Raw genomic sequence first — 17,572 nt, 5'->3', positions numbered from 1 at the left:
CTGTGCCACAGCCCTGCTCTGTTACAGAGGCTGATAGCTAGCTACACCGTGTGGGAGCATTGTTTGCAGGGGATGTTTGTTTGTGTGTCAGCCCTCCCGCCCCTCCCCTGTCCCTGTGGGTCCCATCTCGCTCAGGCAGGGGCTGGAGGGCAGGGAGGGGGGCGGAAGGGACTCATTATATACATGCCGCTCAATGGGCCCTTTGTGTGGCAGCCCAGTTGAATGGGGAGCGCGGCAGGGCCAGGCCCAGCACCCTGTCATAATGTTGTCATACCGCAACACACACCGTAACACCCTGCCGGGACATGCCTATCCTAGGGGGAGGGAGGGGAGATCGACTGATCCCAACTTGGGGTTGGGAAACTAGGCTTTTGGGGAGAAGGGGGTGATACAGGGAGGCGGTGAACAGAAGTTAAAAGGGGGGAGAGTGGCAGAGGGCAAAGAGGTGTGTTCAAACGGTAGCTCAGAGAGGTTGAATGGAGCCATGTTGGGTCTCGTTGACTGGACAAGAAGAGAGGCGTGCAAGGGTTAAAGTGTCCCCTATCTCTACTGTTTGACCCATTCAGGAATCGGTGTGTTTTGTTGTTGGTGTGTATTAGAGAAGCTATATTCCAGTCTACTTCACACAGAGCTAAGAATCACAAGTGCTGCTCTTATGATGCCATTTCTGATGATAAAGAATAGCCCAGTCAGAAAGGAACACTATTTAGCTCACATTTCAGACATTGCCTAGTTTCCTTTTCTGTGGGATTATTTTCTTCCTTTTAAAAAAAGATGAGGAGTTTGGGAAGAACGTTTTTAACCCTCCACTAATGAATAGTGTGTGCCACAAGTTTTCAAAATAAGTAGATTCAAAACACATGTTTTCCAATGACTGTCACTAGAAAGAAAGTGCCTCGTGACTTAATGTATGGGGGATAAAACACGTTCTTTTTATCTTGGTTGCTGGTCTAGTTTTTTATAATGTTTACAGTTAACCTGGTCCCAGATCTGTTTGTGCTATCATGTCAACTCCTTGTCATGCGAGCTCTTTAAAGAATGTGTCACTGAACACAGAAACATGTTTGGCATGACAATGAGTGACGGAGTTAACATGATGGTACAAACAGATGTGACCAGGATAGCATAACCTTCAGTATGTCAACCTTACAACTCACTCACTATCCCCTGAATCACTCGGGTAAATACTTACTGTTAGTTGAATTAAAGAGATCAGGGCCTGTATTCACAAAGAGTCTCGGAGTAGGAGTGCTGAAATGGGATCAGTTTTGCCTTTTTAATCATAATGAATATGATTGAACGGACAGGGGGTCCTGATACTACATAACACTTCTATTCAGAATTACGTCAACCAATCACGGTGCACTTCCTGCCACGTGTAGCCTACTCTCTGTGCCCTCTGAGGAACTGCAGCCCCCTTCTTCCTGTTTCTGTTTGTTCCTGTCTGTTAATTTTTATTTTATTTTACCCTTATTTTACCAGGTAAGTTGACTGAGAACACATTCTCATTTACAGCAACGACCTGGGGAATAGTTACAGGGGAGAGGAGGGGGGATGAATGGGCCAATTGCAAGCTGGGGATGATTAGGTGGCCAAGATGGTATGGACACCGGGGTTAACACTTACGATAAGTGCCGTGGGATCTTTAGTGACCACAGAGAGTCAGGACACCCGTTTTTAATGTCCCATCCGAAAGATGTCCCCAATCACTGCCCTGAGACATTAGGATATTTATTTTTTGGCCAGATGAAAGAGTGCCCCCTACTGGCCCTCCAACACCACTCTGTGACCTCACTTCCGCCCTCTCTGACCTCACTTCCCGTCTCTCTCCAGACATTCACGGCCTGGTGCAACTCCCACCTGAGGAAAGCAGGCACGCAGATCGAGAACATCGAGGAGGACTTCAGGGATGGCCTCAAACTCATGCTCCTGCTGGAGGTCATCTCAGGTGAGCCAGCCCATTGACTTGATCATCATGACACATACAGAGAGCTACTACCACAGCTAAGCGCCAATCTACTTTACTGCACTCAGCACCAATCTGCTGTGGCAGGTTGCTGAGCTGCAACTTACTGTGATGGTGAAGTGATTGAATTGTGCGCTAAACTGAGGCTGGGTCCCAAATGGCACCATATCCCCTATAAAATGCAATTCCTTTGACCAGGGCTTTGGTCAAAAGTAGTGCACTATGTAGGGAATAGAGTATCATTTGGGTACACCCGAGTGCGGTGCCAGAGAAGGACTCTTTAAAGCATTAGTGTTTCCTGTTCTTTTGATGCCTTTCAACTAAGTAGTCTGGTTGTAGGCCATGGTTTTGACCCTGTAGAGGATGCTGTCTGTTTTGACTGGCAGCCTTGTGTTGTGAAGGTTGGTACTGTGTCTTTAAAAGGAGCTGTGCCTGTCTGTTCTGCTGACACAGTGGAAAGGGCTGTTTTTGTCACGGGACTATCTGGGCTCACTGCATTTTGTTTGCCTGTGTTTTTGGCTGTTTGTGTCCGTGCGTGTGTGTGTGTGTGTGTGTGTGTGTGTTCATCCACAGGGGAACGGTTACCTAAGCCCGAGAGAGGCAAGATGAGGGTCCACAAGATCAACAACGTCAACAAAGCACTGGACTACATCGCCGGCAAGGGGGTCAAGCTGGTGTCCATCGGTGCAGAGGGTCAGTTTACCTACCACACACAGACACACAGACACACAGACACACAGACGGATAGACGGACAGTATTGACAAACAACTCCAAAGCTCACAGCATCCTACAAAGTACATCTCCCACTTGGGAGCGATGGCATTTGGCTGGGAGGGGAGGGGAGGGGCAAGAGGCCAGTAAATCAGGAAGAGAAAGGACGTGTAGTCCGACTGACAGCGACAATGACCTTTCTGCTCCAGCTGTCATGACAAACGGCCCGCCAGTCTCCATCCCCTCATTCCTACTGCATGATCCACACAGCCCAGTTGTCAGCGCTCCAGCTTAGCCCCCTAGCCTCCACCACCCTGATCAGCAGCCCACCTCCCAACACCGTCAAGGGTCACCTGCTGGAAACACCCTGACCCCAGGGAGAGGGACCGAGAGAGAGGAGGACAGAGATGGAGAGACCGAGGCAGGCACAGAGAGAGGGTGATAGAAACTAACAGACTGACTCAATGATGAAGCGTTGGAGGATCACAGGGGGACAGACAACCATTGTCTCTTATCTGTTCAAAGCCACCGCAACAACTCGGGACATTGCTTAAATGCATTATACATGCCTTACCCAGTCTATCTATTTGTATTTGCACTATAAATTACATATTTTAAGTCTACAAATATATGCAGAACTAGTCCCAGATCTGTTTGCGCTATTATGACAAGGAGTTGACGTGATGGCACAAACAGATCTGGGACCAGGCTAATGCATAACTGAGTTGATGTTTATTATATTTATGAGTGATAACCTCTCTCTCTCTCCTCCTTAGAAATTGTGGATGGCAACGCCAAGATGACCCTGGGAATGATCTGGACAATCATCCTCCGCTTCGCCATCCAGGACATCTCTGTGGAGGGTCAGTCTCTCTCTCTCCCCCCCATTAGACCTAGTCAATAGGCAGCTATGATTTAATGTGCCCCTAAGGTTGCTTTAGAAAACAAAACTTTGCTTTATGTTCTTCCTTGTTCTATTTTAAATCAGAAACTCATCTGAAAACGGTATAACTGATTTTAAAGCATATTCTTTGAACCTGGGGGATGTCACTGTCCTTAAATCACCCCTCATATTCATTAGATCCATTGCTGCTCCGTGTTCTTATGCTAGTAACAGAGCAGGCATTTCCCTCTTCCTCCACTCACACATACACACACTCCTACTCAAATCACAGATGTGCTGAGGGGATTCCACAGGGAAGTGGAGTGGAAGCAACTGGGTCTCTCAGATGCAATGCACACACACACTAAAAACACACCCCCTCCCCTGCTCTGAACTGTTCTGCTGAGACCAGAGGAGGTTGAGTGAGCCTAGCCAAGTGAATATAAGTCTGGCCTACATGCCTGCTCTGCTCTCACTGGCACTAAGACAAACAATGGCAGGAGAGATCATTAGCCCTAGCTTCCCCAGCTCCACTGTACTGCAGTAAACCCGTTGGCTATCTATACTGCAGTCTCAAACATGGTGGAAATTAGGTCTAGGCTGCGTCTGACTCTGAAATGTCACCCTATTCCAATAGGGCTCTGGTCAAAAGTAGTGCACTATATAGGGAATAGGGTGCCAAATCTGGACTTTGAAGCCAGTTCCACAGATTTTTTTCATTCATTTCCCTCTAATCAGGGACTGATTTAAACCTGGGACACCAGGTGGGTGCAATTTAATTATCAGGTAGAACAGAACCAGCAGTACTCCATACTCCGGACCTCCAGGGTAGGATTTGAATATCCCTGCCATAGACTGTTATCTAACTCTCCTTCTTCTCCCCGTTCCAGAGACTTCTGCCAAGGAGGGCCTGCTCCTGTGGTGCCAGAGGAAGACCGCGCCCTACAAAAATGTCAACGTGCAGAACTTCCACATCAGGTAGCCTACATGTACACACACACACACACACACACACACACACAGCCTCGACAGCTGCTGGACGTCGTGCCTGACTACAGAACCTGAGACCGGAACAGGCTACAGTATTTCTCCAAAGACATTCTTTGTTTGACCTCTATAAAATTCCACAGTAGTGAAGCCTGTTCAAACATTGCGTCACCCACACACTCCGGTAAACTCCACCAGCTCTTCTAGAAAGGCTGCCCTCTGCTGGTGAAACGTAGGATAGACGTTAGAAGTATGTGCATAACCTATGGATGTGCTTCGTAGAACTGTCTCTTTCTGATCTCTCTCTCTCTCTCTCATATTGACAGCTGGAAGGATGGCCTTGCCTTCAACGCTCTGATCCACAGACACAGGCCAGAGCTCATTGACTACGACAAGCTAAGGAAGGTGAGTGGATCAACACTTACTCCGTCAGCTCACACATCTCACTTTGAGTGCATGCCACGTCCGTGGCTTGTTTTCTCACCCTCTGATTGGTTGCTCAGGATGACCCCTTGACCAACCTGAACAATGCCTTTGAGGTGGCCGAGAAGTACCTGGACATCCCCAAGATGATGGACGCAGAAGGTATGCATGGGGCACAGGTTACTCCTGTGTGTGTGAGATTGTAGCGTGTTTCTGCATATTCATACTGTAATGTTTTCATTCATCTGACTACTCTTCCATCCCAAGACTACATGACTCCAGCGTGCAGGTGGATGTGTTGTGTGACATCACGGCTGCTGTGGTCACCTTTACACACAGACCCTTAGCCTCTGTCCCCCCAGCCCCCCTCCTCCCTCTCCCTCCCTTCATCTCACTCTCACTGTTTTTGCTGTTGGATTGTCCATCCTCTATTTCCCTTGTCTGTGTGTTCGCAATTCTATCCTCCAGTGTGTATACCTGTTGTGAAGTGTTTGTGTGTGTGTCTCCCTCTACGTGTATAACTATCCCTGTCTCTGTCCGCCTGTATGTGTGTAACTGTGGTTTCCCTACAGACATTGTGAACACTGCCCGTCCGGATGAGAAAGCCATAATGACCTATGTGTCCAGTTTCTACCATGCCTTCTCTGGAGCCCAGAAGGTACCCCTACCCCATCCCACCTTACCCACCCTGCCCCCCTGCCCCTCCACATCTACCCCCACCCTCTGCTCCTCTCCTCTCCAGCATGGCTTTCTCCTGCAGCATTGGTGTCGGCCTCATCGGAAACTGGTTCGGGACACTACTTACTCACTCGCGCGCTACACACACTAAGTCTCTGAATCTTACAGTCTTGCTGGTAATAACAGGGCCCTCTTGCTCCTGTGTAGTGGCCTGTCTGTGTATAGTGATTCATTTGGAGTGGATCAGGCCTCAGGGGCCCTTGGTAGTTAAATGGATCATATTAAATCAGACACAGATCACAATCAGCCCTGGGTCAGTTTGTGTCTGAGCAGAGAGTGGGCTAGTCAGAGGGACTCTTGAGAACTCTTTAAAGATGTTTTATCTGTTTGTGATTTCACCCTCCACCACAACCCCTCTAGCTCTCTGTCTGCTGTATTCATCATCTGTTCCTCCCCCCTCTTATTCCTCTCCTCTTTTCCCTCCTCTCTCTTTCCTCTCCTCCTTACTGTTCTCTTCTCCTCCTTTCACTCCTCTCGTTTCACTCTCCTCCTCTCCCTGTGGACTGAGAACAGGAAGCCTGCTGACGGGGCTGTAATTAGTTTTTTATTCATTAAGAAGTTGTTTATGAGCTCCAGTCTCAGGAGAGGTGCATGTGCGCGTGCAGAACTGTTGTTTGCCACAGTCCCACTGTTGCCTACACTACAGAACACCACAGGAAGCTGCTAGTGGGCCCATGCTGGGTTACATACAGTTCTTTGGGCAATCATTGTTCATTTTGGAAAACAATCATTAATACAAAAACAGTATGGACATTGGATAGACTAGTGTACCCTTTCTCTTTAGTTTTAGGACTAGGAGGACCTTTTCTGCTATTACCAGCTTGACAGTTGAAATATTATAATCTGCATAGAGAAGATTAAACATGATGTGTGTATTGAGTGAAGAGGTGTGTCCCAACCGCCACATCGTGGCCCCGGCAGACCCCTCCTCTCTCCCGAGGTACTCTCTCTCTGTCACGCTTTCTCTCTCTTTCCTGGTTACCATGGTAACCCCACAGTGACCCATTGGAGGCCCCAGAGTGGGGGGGGCAGCAGCAGTGGAGTCCGGGGTCTATTCCCCTCACTACCCCCCCTCTCATCTCACCCCCCACTTCGCTGTGTGGCGGGACCCTCTGGCTTTGGGTAGCTTGGCTTCACCACTTCTCTCTCTCTCTCTCTACCTCCCTCCGTTCACTGCCTGGCCATGGTTGTGTAGACATCGTGGGCACGCTGAGGCCCGACGAGAAGGCCATCATGACCTATGTCTCCTGCTTCTATCACGCCTTCTCTGGCGCCCAGAAGGTGAGCACCGCCACTACGCGACCTTTAACCCCTGACCTCTGTGACACCAGCCAGGGTCACTGGCAATGTCACACTGGCCAAGGATGCTCACTGACGCTTTGGGCTCACAGTACACCTCTATGAAACAACAACACACAGGCTCCTCCTTATTCAATAACTGCCCTGTTTCAACCCTGCCCCCATAGACTGATCATTAGCAGTGTTTCCCATAGCTACAGTTAAGGCGGTACACTAACAAACAAGTTATGAAATGTATAGTCTAAAGTGGGATGAAATAAACTTCAACTAATTTGTGGGAAGCACTGTTAACGACGGTTCAAATGTCCAACTATTAACATTACAACTGTTTCAATGTGTATAATGTGTTTTTATATGGAGATTATTCCATAGTGTGTTGTTAGAAGTTCCTAGGCCAAGGCATAATACAGTTTCTTACTGGTTCTTTATTTCAGGGGTTTAAGTTTAAGTCCCTAAACACACCAGCTGATGTGGACAAAAGCGGTACAGAACCAGTGACTGAATGCTCCTATTGTACAGGAGAAGCATGTAGCTTTTTGAGGCACAGTGTGTGAAGATGGCACACCGAGTACATGGAACTAACCATTGTCAGCTGTAGCATGCTGCATTAGCCTATACCCTTACTACTGTACAGCCATCCAATGGATTTGTGTGTGCACGGTGTTTAAATAACCTGTGCGTGTGAGTGCAAGTCACGGCTACTGTGTGGTTTTTGTGTGTTCACTCAGTTTACTAAGTTATTCATAGCTAAAAACTAGAAATTACACTCTGTCTAGTTAGACTTTAAACTAACTCTAGTTAAGTAAGGCCATCACACGGTACATAGTACCTTCAGTTTGAGCTTGCACTGCAGTTGTCTTTTTCTTCGACTGGTAGGCAGCTGGTCTGAATTGTACATTTGACCCCACTCTGGTAAAAGCCACACACATTTGTGCACATGCTCCTTGGAGTTGACGACCTAATCCATATCAAGCAACCTGTTTATTGGCACTGCTGACGATTCTCATCTGTGATAGGCTGAGACTGCAGCCAATAGGATCTGCAAGGTGCTGGCTGTCAACCAGGAGAATGAGCACCTGATGGAGGACTACGAGAAGCTGGCTAGTGATGTGAGTAGTACCCCACTGTCTGTCTGTCTGTACCTCCCTCCTCACCACACATCTACTCTGTCTGTTTCCCTAGCTCCTCTAGTAACATCCATAGTTTATATTTCCCCTCATCACCTCCACATAGGCAATTTCTCCACTAAACTTCCCTTCTACCTTTACAGTTGTATTAATCTCGCATAAACATCTGTCTTCCTTTCTCTCACACTTCTCTCTCATTGTTTGTGTCATTATATCCCCCTTTCCTCTCCTCCTCTGCCCTAGCTGTTGGAGTGGATCCGCCGGACCATCCCGTGGCTGGAGAACCGGGCTCCAGAGAAGACCATGGCCGAGATGCAGCAGAAGCTGGAGGACTTCCGAGACTACCGCCGCGTCCACAAGCCCCCCAAGGTGCAGGAGAAGTGTCAGCTGGAGATCAACTTCAACACCCTGCAGACCAAGCTGAGGCTGAGCAACAGGCCCGCCTTCATGCCCTCCGAGGGTCGCATGGTGTCGGTGAGTGGGACTGGCGGAAGGACGCATGGACACTCACTCAGTTTTAGATGCAGAAACAGAGACTGTTTAGATGTAGAGCAGTTGTACCAATGATACCATCCATATCTATTGGACAATTCACATGTCCATCCTAAAACTCTGCTGTATTATTTCAGTATCATTATTCTTTAGGTCATTATAAAAGTAGTTCACTTTATTGTCCCACAATGGGAAATTGGTTTGTGACAGTATAAAAAGACATGACAACAACAGCATACGTATCACCAAATACATCTATATACAAATTGCACTAGAGAGAGTAATGCTGTGATACAGTACAGTGTTCTTTCTACTGGATGGTGGATCACAGTGTCCTCTCCTTGGCTGCAGGATATCAACGGGTCATGGCACAACCTGGAGGGGGCGGAGAAGGGCTACGAGGAGTGGATGCTCAACGAGATTCGTCGCCTGGAGAGACTTGACCACCTGGCCGAGAAGTTCCGTCAGAAAGCCACCATCCACGAGTCCTGGACCGATGGTATGGAGACATTCACCAGTTACTGTAAAGGCTACACTGCTCCTTTTCCCTCACCCTCACTCTACCTTAGGGTTGCAAAGTTCCAGTGACTTTCCCAAAATTCCCAGGTTTTCTAGAAATCCTGGCTGGAGGATTCTGGATTTCCTGCTTGTTCCCTCCTTCTGGGAATCTTCCAACTGGGATTTCTGGAAAACTTTAGAATTTGGGGAAAGTTTACCGGAATTTTGCAACCGTACTCTACCTAGACACTTGTTGATTCCCCCGCTCCCTGTAGATCTCAAAGTACTAGGTGGAGCTTTTACCATATTTATAATGTAGAAGTAAGGGTTTGAGTGAGTTGATTTGGGTTTGGATATCTTGAGGCTTACTGTCTTTAACCCTTTTCTCCCCAACATCCCTCCCTCCCCAGGTAAGGAGGCCATGCTGACCCAGAAGGACTATGAGACTGCTAGCCTGTCGGAGGTAAAGGCTCTGCTGAGGAAACACGAGGCGTTTGAGTCTGACCTGGCTGCCCACCAGGACCGTGTGGAGCAGATCGCTGCCATCGCACAGGAACTCAAGTAAGAGAGCGGGAGAAAAGGAGGGAGGGATGGGAGATCGTGGGAGGGGACTGAGGGTGGATGGGAGACCGGGAAGAGTCAGGAGGAAGAGATGAATGGAGAAATAATCCAGAAGAATGCAAGGATGGAGGTTGTGGTCAGGTTGAGTAGGACTCATGTAGAAAGATAATAATTACGTGTGTGTGTGTTCCCCGTGCCTCAGTGAGCTGGACTACTACGACTCCCCGAGTGTGAACGCCCGCTGTCAGGAGATCTGTGAGCAGTGGGATGCCCTGGGGTCTCTCACCCAGAGCCGCAGGGAGTCTCTGGAGGTGCGCCCCCCTACCCCCCCCCCCCCCCCCCCAGCCAGCCACCTTTCACACACTCCCATCTAGTCATACACTACATGCTTCTAAGGTCATGACAAGGACACGTTTACACTGCGAAAATGGGTAGACGCACACATACACACACAGACGGTCTACCAGGGTTCCCTTACCCCACTGTGTCTTATGTTGAATCCCTGTCACATAGATGCTAGTGTTCCCAGCAGGCACCTGACCCAAGTCTCTCCCCCTCCCTCCCTCTCTCCCCCCACAGAGGACAGAGAAGCAGCTGGAGTCCATTGACGAGCTGTACCTGGAGTACGCCAAGAGAGCGGCGCCCTTCAACAACTGGATGGAGGGGGCCATGGAGGACCTGCAGGACATGTTCATCGTTCACAACATCGAAGAGATCCAGGTAAAAGTCATGGGGACACCCATCACCAACCATTTACTGCCTTGTGTCTCCATAGGGTCTCCACTATCACAATGTATCATCATGACCTTTGCTGTTAACAGTAGGTGTCAATAAAGTTGTAATCTAGTCTCATACTGGGTAACAAACGTTTAGAATGAATGGGGATGACTGGAAATCTACAGGTACAGTAGCAATGCTACCGTACCTGTAGACTTCCAGTCATTGTGCTAACGCTGCTTAGCAATGGCTCGTAAAACTACCTGTAACTTCCTTCATACTGCACGCATGGTATCATGAGTTCATGTGACTGATATGGGTACGTACTGTAATACTATGCTGATCTTTCTTTTCATCTGTCCTTTCACTTTGTCCTTCACCTCATTTCCCATCCTCCTCCTCCTCCTCCTCCTCCTCCTCTCTCTTACAGGGCCTAATCACAGCCCATGAGCAGTTCAAGTCTACCCTCCCAGAGGCCAACAAGGAGCGAGAGGCCATCCAGGCCATTCAGGCAGAGGTGCAGAAGATTGCCCAGTACAATGGCATCAAGCTGAGCGGGGGCAACCCCTACACCACCATCACCCCCAAGAGTATCGACAACAAGTGGGACAAGGTGTGTGTGTGTGTGTGTGCATGCATGTTTTCAATGTGAACCTGTGGCTGTATGTTCATATATGCTTTGCGATGTGTGCAATTACTGCTTTTGCCGGTTTGAATTGAATCCAAATATATATATATATATATATATATATATATATATATATATATATAATTCGTTCTATTTCCACGTGGTAGTTAATAACCTTACCTAACCTACCTAAAAGGCTCCTGAGGGAGCCTCAGCCTTGTGGCATTGCTGCTACTATGGGAATGAGTGTGTTCTGTGCTGACTGTGGCGCCCTCATGTGGTGTGTTTGTAGGTGGAACAGCTGGTGCCCCAGCGTGACCGGGCCCTGCAGGAGGAGCTGGCCAAGCAGCAGTCCAACGACCACCTGCGCCGCAAGTTTGCCACCCAGGCCAACATCGTCGGGCCCTGGATACAGACCAAAATGGAGGTACAGTAAAGAAACCGAGACATACCCTTACTGTGCCGACCCATACTACATAAGATTGATCCAACCCTCTTAGTGTCATTAGTTCTATTGGCTCTGTGCCACCTGGGTCGTGTTCATTATGGCATTCAGCAGAAAATGATTTGTAACGGGAAACAAAATTGAGCATCCAGGTTGACCCTACCTGTTTCAGCTTGTTTTCTTCCGTTTGGTGCCTAGTGAATACACGCCGGCCCTGGCCTTTTTAGGGATCTGATCCTTGAATATATATGTGATTGTTTGTTTGTGTGTGTAGGAGATTGGGCGGATATCCATTGAGATGAACGGAACTCTGGAGGACCAGCTGGTGAACCTGAGAGAGTATGAGCAGAGCATCATAGAGTACAAGCCCAACATCGACCAGCTGGAGGGAGACCATCAGCTCATCCAGGAGGCCCTCATCTTCGACAACAAATACACCGCCTACACTATGGAGGTAGCTACACAAAAAAACAGACTTTTCAGTGCACCCGTGGGCGTCCCAAATGGCCCCCTATTCCCTTTATAGTGCACTACCTTTGACCAGGCCTGGTCAAATGTAGTGCACTATGTAGGGGGCCATTTGGGACGCCACCCTGCTCTCAACTATCTGTTGGTTCTCTTTCTCTTGTTATTTTTCTATGTGGAATAGGTCACTATTTTTTGCCATTATTTTCTACGGTGTTCATCGTCTGTCCTATTATTTATTTTATTTGACCTATTTATTTTACCAGGCGGGTCATTTGAGAACATATTGTTATTTACAATGACAGCCTGGAGGATTTTGCTGTCCTCCCTCCTTTTAGATCGGTTTGTCTGTTCATCTCTGTTCTACATATCACTTTACACTTGTTACTATCTCTCCTCCTTACTCAATACTGTTTCTTCATGTGGTTAACCTTCAATGTATATTCTCTCTCCATCTTTCCCGCCCTCCCTCTCCCTCTCTCCCTCCATCTCAGCACCTGCGGGTGGGCTGGGAGCAGCTCCTCACCACCATCGCCCGCACCATCAACGAGATCGAGAACCAGATCCTGACCCGCGACGCCAAGGGCATCAGCCAGGAGCAGCTGCATGAGTACCGCACTTCCTTCAACCACTTTGACAAGGTCAGGGGTTAACACCGGGGGTCAACATGGTGGATCAGGCGAGAGGGAACAGGAGGGCATCTTTTTGTGTAAAATACCATTTAAAAAATGTCTGCGAGAATGCTGTTATTGCCACCAACTTTTGCAGTTGAGTGTTTTACTCTAGAAGAGGGGTTTACTCTTAACTCCTGTATGTGCATAGTAGTTAAGTCCCCCTCTTATTTCAGAAGGGAAACTCAGGTGGGAGTAAGAAATGGACTAGACTTGTGAGGACGAACTTATTCCTTGTTTGTTGACATTCACTGGTAGAACTAGTAGTGTTTCACCCTGGGTTGGAGGTGGTTGGTGCTGGGCATGTGTAGAGTGTAGCTGAGTGCACTGAGGGGGGGGGGGGGTGTAACCCCTGAGTTCACCTCAACCATCCCACAACACCATACCTCATTACTTCACCTCACTGTCTTTGTGTTTGGCTCAACACAGAGGCTATGTCCCAAATGGCACCCTATTCCCTACATAGTGCACTGCTTTTGACTAGGGCAGGGGTATCCAACTATTACCCAATGAGTTCCAGAGCCTGCTGGTTTTCTGTTCTACCTGATAATTAATACACACACCTGGTGTCCCATGTCTGAATCAGTCCCTGATTAGAGGGGAACAGTGAAAAAAAGCTGTGGAACTTCGAGGTCCAGTTGAATTTGAGGGTTATAGGGAGCCATTTGGGACAAAGCGGTCCTGTCACTAAAACTATGGTGATCTTTGAGGACTTGTTGTCATTTCCATAAAGATATATATGGGAAACAGTTAAACAGTGCTTGAGTATCGCATATGTGTTCCTAAGCACTTTGCCTTTGCTCTCCTTTGGAGACACTGGCCCCTCACTGTCACTGGTGTGCCTGTCAGTGTGTCTAGTATCACGGATGTGTTTTCCCCATATGCTGTTGTCATTGTTTAACATCTAACATCCGTTTGTCTGTCCTCACATGTCTGTCCATCATCCACATCACCCTCGTTTTGCATGCCGTGGTCCCATCATCACCTGACCACTCCCACCTGGCATCCCTGTGTTGTGATTGGTCCATCATGGTGTCCGTCATCATGGGTTGCTCTGTAATTGGCTGATGGTGACCTCACAGGACCACAGCGGGGGCCTGATGGCTGAGGAGTTCAAGGCGTGCCTGATCAGCCTGGGCTACGATGTGGAGAATAACAAAACGGTAAGGAGTGCAGACAAGCCAGGGGGGCGAGAGCAGAGGAGAGAGGGGCTGCTGCTGTTACCCCTGTCTAACCTGCTGGGGGCGCTCTCTGTCTGGCTCTTTGCTTGCCTGTGCTGTCATTCACTCTCATTTCACTCACTCACTAGCCTCCACTCCAGCCTTGGCTCCAACACACTGCTGGTTTTATTGCCTTGATTTGACTCCTCTTTAACGTTTTTTTTGCTTTTTCCTTTTTTTCACTCACCTCTCCGCACCTCCCCTCCTTTGTTCCTCCTCTTTCCATGCTTCTATCTGCTCATGTCTTCCTCCTCTCGTACTTTTCTGTCCTCCTCGAATCCACGCTCTCTCTATTGCTCTCCTTTTCCTTCCATATCTGTTCCTCCTCCTCTCCGTCCCTGGGAACAGAAGCGCACAGGGCAGATGGACATGGACAATTACCGCGCTCTGCTCGTTGCCACTGGAAACAGCCTGGTACTGCCTGCCGCGTCTCTCTGCTTTTTCTGCTCTCTCTCTCATCTCAATCCTTATTTTTCTCCCTCTGTCTTGAGTTTAGAATAAGACCCTTTCTGTTGTAGCTACTGTAACATAGTAAGCGTAATGTGTAGTAACTGTCTCTTGTAACACAATCCCTCGTAACAACCCTGCTCCTAGCAGATATTAACCTTTATCGTTGAGGCATGTTGTCAAATTCAACTCAAATGGATAAGTTAAATGTTTAATGAATTAGTGGTAAAATTGCTCAGAGGTTGGTCATTGGTCAATGATGCCCTTGATTTCCTTTGGTGTGTCTGGGTTAACCTGTGTTTTTCTGTGGTGGTGGTTTCCAGGGCGATGCGGAGTTTGCCCGCATCATGGGCATAGTGGACCCCAACAACAGCGGCGTGGTCACCTTCCAGGCCTTCATAGACTTCATGTCCCGGGAGACCACGGACACAGACACAGCCGACCAGGTCATCGCCTCCTTCAAGATCCTGGCTGCAGACAAGGTTAGGGGTTTTGTGGGGGTGGAATGGTGTTGGGCTCGTGTGGTGATTTTGTGTGTGTGTGAGAGAGAATGTGTGTTGCAGCTACTTGAGACGGCTGAAATAGACACTATTATTACTCAACTATCACTGTTATTCACCATCCCTCCCTCTCCCTCCATTTCTTTCCCTCTCTCTGTCAGAACTTCATCACGGCTGAGGAGCTGAGGCGGGAGCTGCCTCCAGACCAGGCGGAGTACTGCATCGCTCGCATGGCGCCCTACTCGGGCCCCGATGCAAAGCCCGGAGCCCTCGACTACATGTCCTTCTCCACCGCCCTCTACGGGGAGAGTGACCTCTAAGAGCACACCAGAGGGGGGAGAGCGAGAGAGAGAGAGAGAGGGAGGGGGACGGGATGAGGTTTGGGGTGAAAGGGGGTGTACATAGAGGCTTGCCAGGCCCATTGCAGAGCAGACTCTCTCCACCCCTCTAGGTCTAGCCTGCAGTCACCTGGAGGGGTGGGAGGAGGAGGAGAGAAGAGGGGAGTGAGTCTGAAGCCAGTGGTTTGATTGGCTCTGTAGAAGAGGGAGGGGCTGCAGGTGGAGAGTCCTGGGAAGTGATTGGTGGACAGCGCTACTGCTCCCTCTAGGTTCTGGTCCTGCAGTGCCCCTGAGTGTGCAGGTTTTCATCTCAAACTGGTTGGCTGTTGCAAGCGGTTATTGAACGTAACTTACTTTGTTCACAGATCAACTACAATCAAATGCACATCATGTTATGGGGTGAAAACTAGCAACCACGGGTGCACTTCTGGGTCAGGACAGGATGGGAACACTGGTCCCATCTTCACCCCCTGCCTTGGGGGATGGGGGAGCACGAGCTATTCTGATTCTTATACTACTTTGTGTTTATTTTATCTTGCTGGGGGGGTGGGGGGAGTTTGCGTATTAGAACACAGAGATATATGAATGGGAGGGGGGCAGGGGGTTGAACAGAGAATAATGACATATACCCGTACCGCATTTTGCTGGATAAGTGAAACTCGGATATCTAACCTCAACACTTTCCTTTTCTTGTTTGTTTCTTTTCTCCAGCAAATGTGAGTAAGTGGGTTCAATGCTGTACATACTTATTTTTCCAGTACGCAACACAGTCAGAATACTCATCGCAGGCTTGTAGGGCAAAAAAAGTGCCATTTTTAAAAGCAAAAACCACAAATAGAGCAAAACAATAGCAGTTTCACACATTGAGTACCGTAGATAGGTTTGAGTTACTGTGAGTCTCCATTTGGATTAAACGTTTTTTCAAACGGTCAAATATGGAATCCTGTCATATTTAGTTGATGGAAGTATACGTGAGGCCTTTATAGCTATGTAAACATCACATGACATAAACATGTTGCCATTTATGAAACTTTGCTTTCGTGATATATCACTTTGACATGGAGGCATATAAGGTGCTCATGTTTACCCAATCTATTCATTTATTATAGTTTCAACTGAAGAACATATTAAGAAATATCCCCTAGAAGCACAGCATGTCAGGTCATGTAAAGCTTACATGGACAAAGTGAAGGCCTAACACTACCCTCTGCTGAGTTGTTTCTATAGGAACACCGCTTTAGAGAGTTCCCCGAGGAAGTTGGAAACAATGGGAGAACTAAAAATGTGCCTGTTAATGGCTACAGCCCTGTCTCACGCTCCCTAGCAACCCTCCATCTCCCTGTCCGTCTTCTCTCTGCAGCAGGACGGACAGGGACCCAGCGTAAAGAAGTGCGAAGGGAGGGCGCCAGAGTCTTAATAAACATTCCATTATGTCTTAATAAAAGGAAATTACTGTCTACCAATCTATGCAATTATCTATATCCAATATCACAGAGTTCAGAGAGAATTGATTTGAAGAAATTCATTGACTAAATTAAGTGCAAGACATTGGTTTTATTTCTTTAATATTTGTAAATGGGAGGGGTTGAGGAGCTTAGGGGGAGGGGAAAGCGAGCCAGAGGGACTGGAGGAAAAAAAAGAAGCCTTGGGCCAAAAGCTTGTACTTTTACCTGGAAGGCTGGAAAGCATTGAGCTTTGGAATTGTGATTTCTTCTTTTTTGTACTCTTTAATATCAAACCTTATCTGCTGTACTGGAAACTGCAAAATGGCCTTCTGTCTAAAAGTGAATTTCACAAGCACACATAAAGTTTCCTTATAAAATACTACTACTTGGTTGTCTTTTTTCCCTTTCTCTAGGCCTACTTCTAAATATATATACATAGCCTATGCATCCTCTGTAAAACATATTGTTGGTCATATTTGACTCTGGACAGTTAATGGGCCTACTCATACTAACTTTTTTAAGTAAGCAAATAGTCAGTAATTTCCTCCTGGTAGGATAAGTGTAGGTCAGCTGCTTGCCCTATGGGCTGCTTATTCTGCATGGTTATGTCCACGTGAGGGAGACTTAGGACCACCAGTAGCCTAGTAGTAGACAGACCACCAGGAGTAGTTTTAACCTCAGCAAACGGGCCTATTAACGTTTATGAAACACTAGTAGATTTAGATAAAAATACTATGTGTATTGCTATAACTACTTTTCAAACAATAGCCCACTGTGAATAAGTAGGCCTAAAGTATGACAACCAGTTCCATTTGTGCAGCAGTTATGCACATGTTATTCTCGAACGGAAGGGGGCTGGCTAAGTGGGAATAAATCCAAGGTAGGGATTTGACAGGGGAGGTCCTGATGCTCATATAGTCTACGCTCAAATCCAGGATGACAGAGAACCATATTTACAATATAGTGTAGATTTTGAAGAAATTTCCCGTGAACTATTTCTGATTATTCAT

The 17,572-nt window shown here is 47.8% G+C and overlaps 1 protein-coding gene across 2 annotated transcripts in view; it reads left to right on the top strand.

The window, feature by feature from the left end:
• Window positions 1–16,944, top strand: part of LOC311101628 (alpha-actinin-4) — a 41,247-nt gene extending 24,303 nt beyond the window's left edge. The window contains exons 2-21 of one of the 2 annotated variants that reach the window (XM_084142758.1): window positions 1,834–1,948; window positions 2,540–2,659; window positions 3,455–3,541; window positions 4,452–4,539; window positions 4,875–4,953; window positions 5,052–5,133; window positions 5,544–5,629; window positions 8,025–8,117; window positions 8,379–8,609; window positions 8,979–9,126; window positions 9,536–9,686; window positions 9,889–9,997; window positions 10,266–10,406; window positions 10,834–11,016; window positions 11,324–11,458; window positions 11,751–11,930; window positions 12,436–12,582; window positions 13,695–13,775; window positions 14,603–14,761; window positions 14,941–16,944. In XM_084142758.1, coding sequence (XP_083998884.1) covers window positions 1,834–1,948; window positions 2,540–2,659; window positions 3,455–3,541; window positions 4,452–4,539; window positions 4,875–4,953; window positions 5,052–5,133; window positions 5,544–5,629; window positions 8,025–8,117; window positions 8,379–8,609; window positions 8,979–9,126; window positions 9,536–9,686; window positions 9,889–9,997; window positions 10,266–10,406; window positions 10,834–11,016; window positions 11,324–11,458; window positions 11,751–11,930; window positions 12,436–12,582; window positions 13,695–13,775; window positions 14,603–14,761; window positions 14,941–15,099 — 2,574 coding nt within the window. In that variant the 3' untranslated portion in view covers window positions 15,100–16,944. Of the gene's footprint in view, window positions 1–1,833; window positions 1,949–2,539; window positions 2,660–3,454; window positions 3,542–4,451; window positions 4,540–4,874; window positions 4,954–5,051; window positions 5,134–5,543; window positions 5,630–6,904; window positions 6,991–8,024; window positions 8,118–8,378; window positions 8,610–8,978; window positions 9,127–9,535; window positions 9,687–9,888; window positions 9,998–10,265; window positions 10,407–10,833; window positions 11,017–11,323; window positions 11,459–11,750; window positions 11,931–12,435; window positions 12,583–13,694; window positions 13,776–14,602; window positions 14,762–14,940 lie in introns of both variants that reach the window. The other variant, XM_084142759.1, reaches the window with a different exon arrangement.
• Window positions 16,945–17,572: the final 628 nt, after the last annotated feature.

The sequence above is a fragment of the Coregonus lavaretus genome (assembly GCF_964263955.1).
Source record: "Coregonus lavaretus genome assembly, chromosome: 26".
Classification (NCBI taxonomy): domain Eukaryota; kingdom Metazoa; phylum Chordata; class Actinopteri; order Salmoniformes; family Salmonidae; genus Coregonus; species Coregonus lavaretus.
The sequence above is the reverse complement of the archived record's forward strand: the minus strand, read 5'-3'. Positions and strand labels throughout refer to the sequence as shown.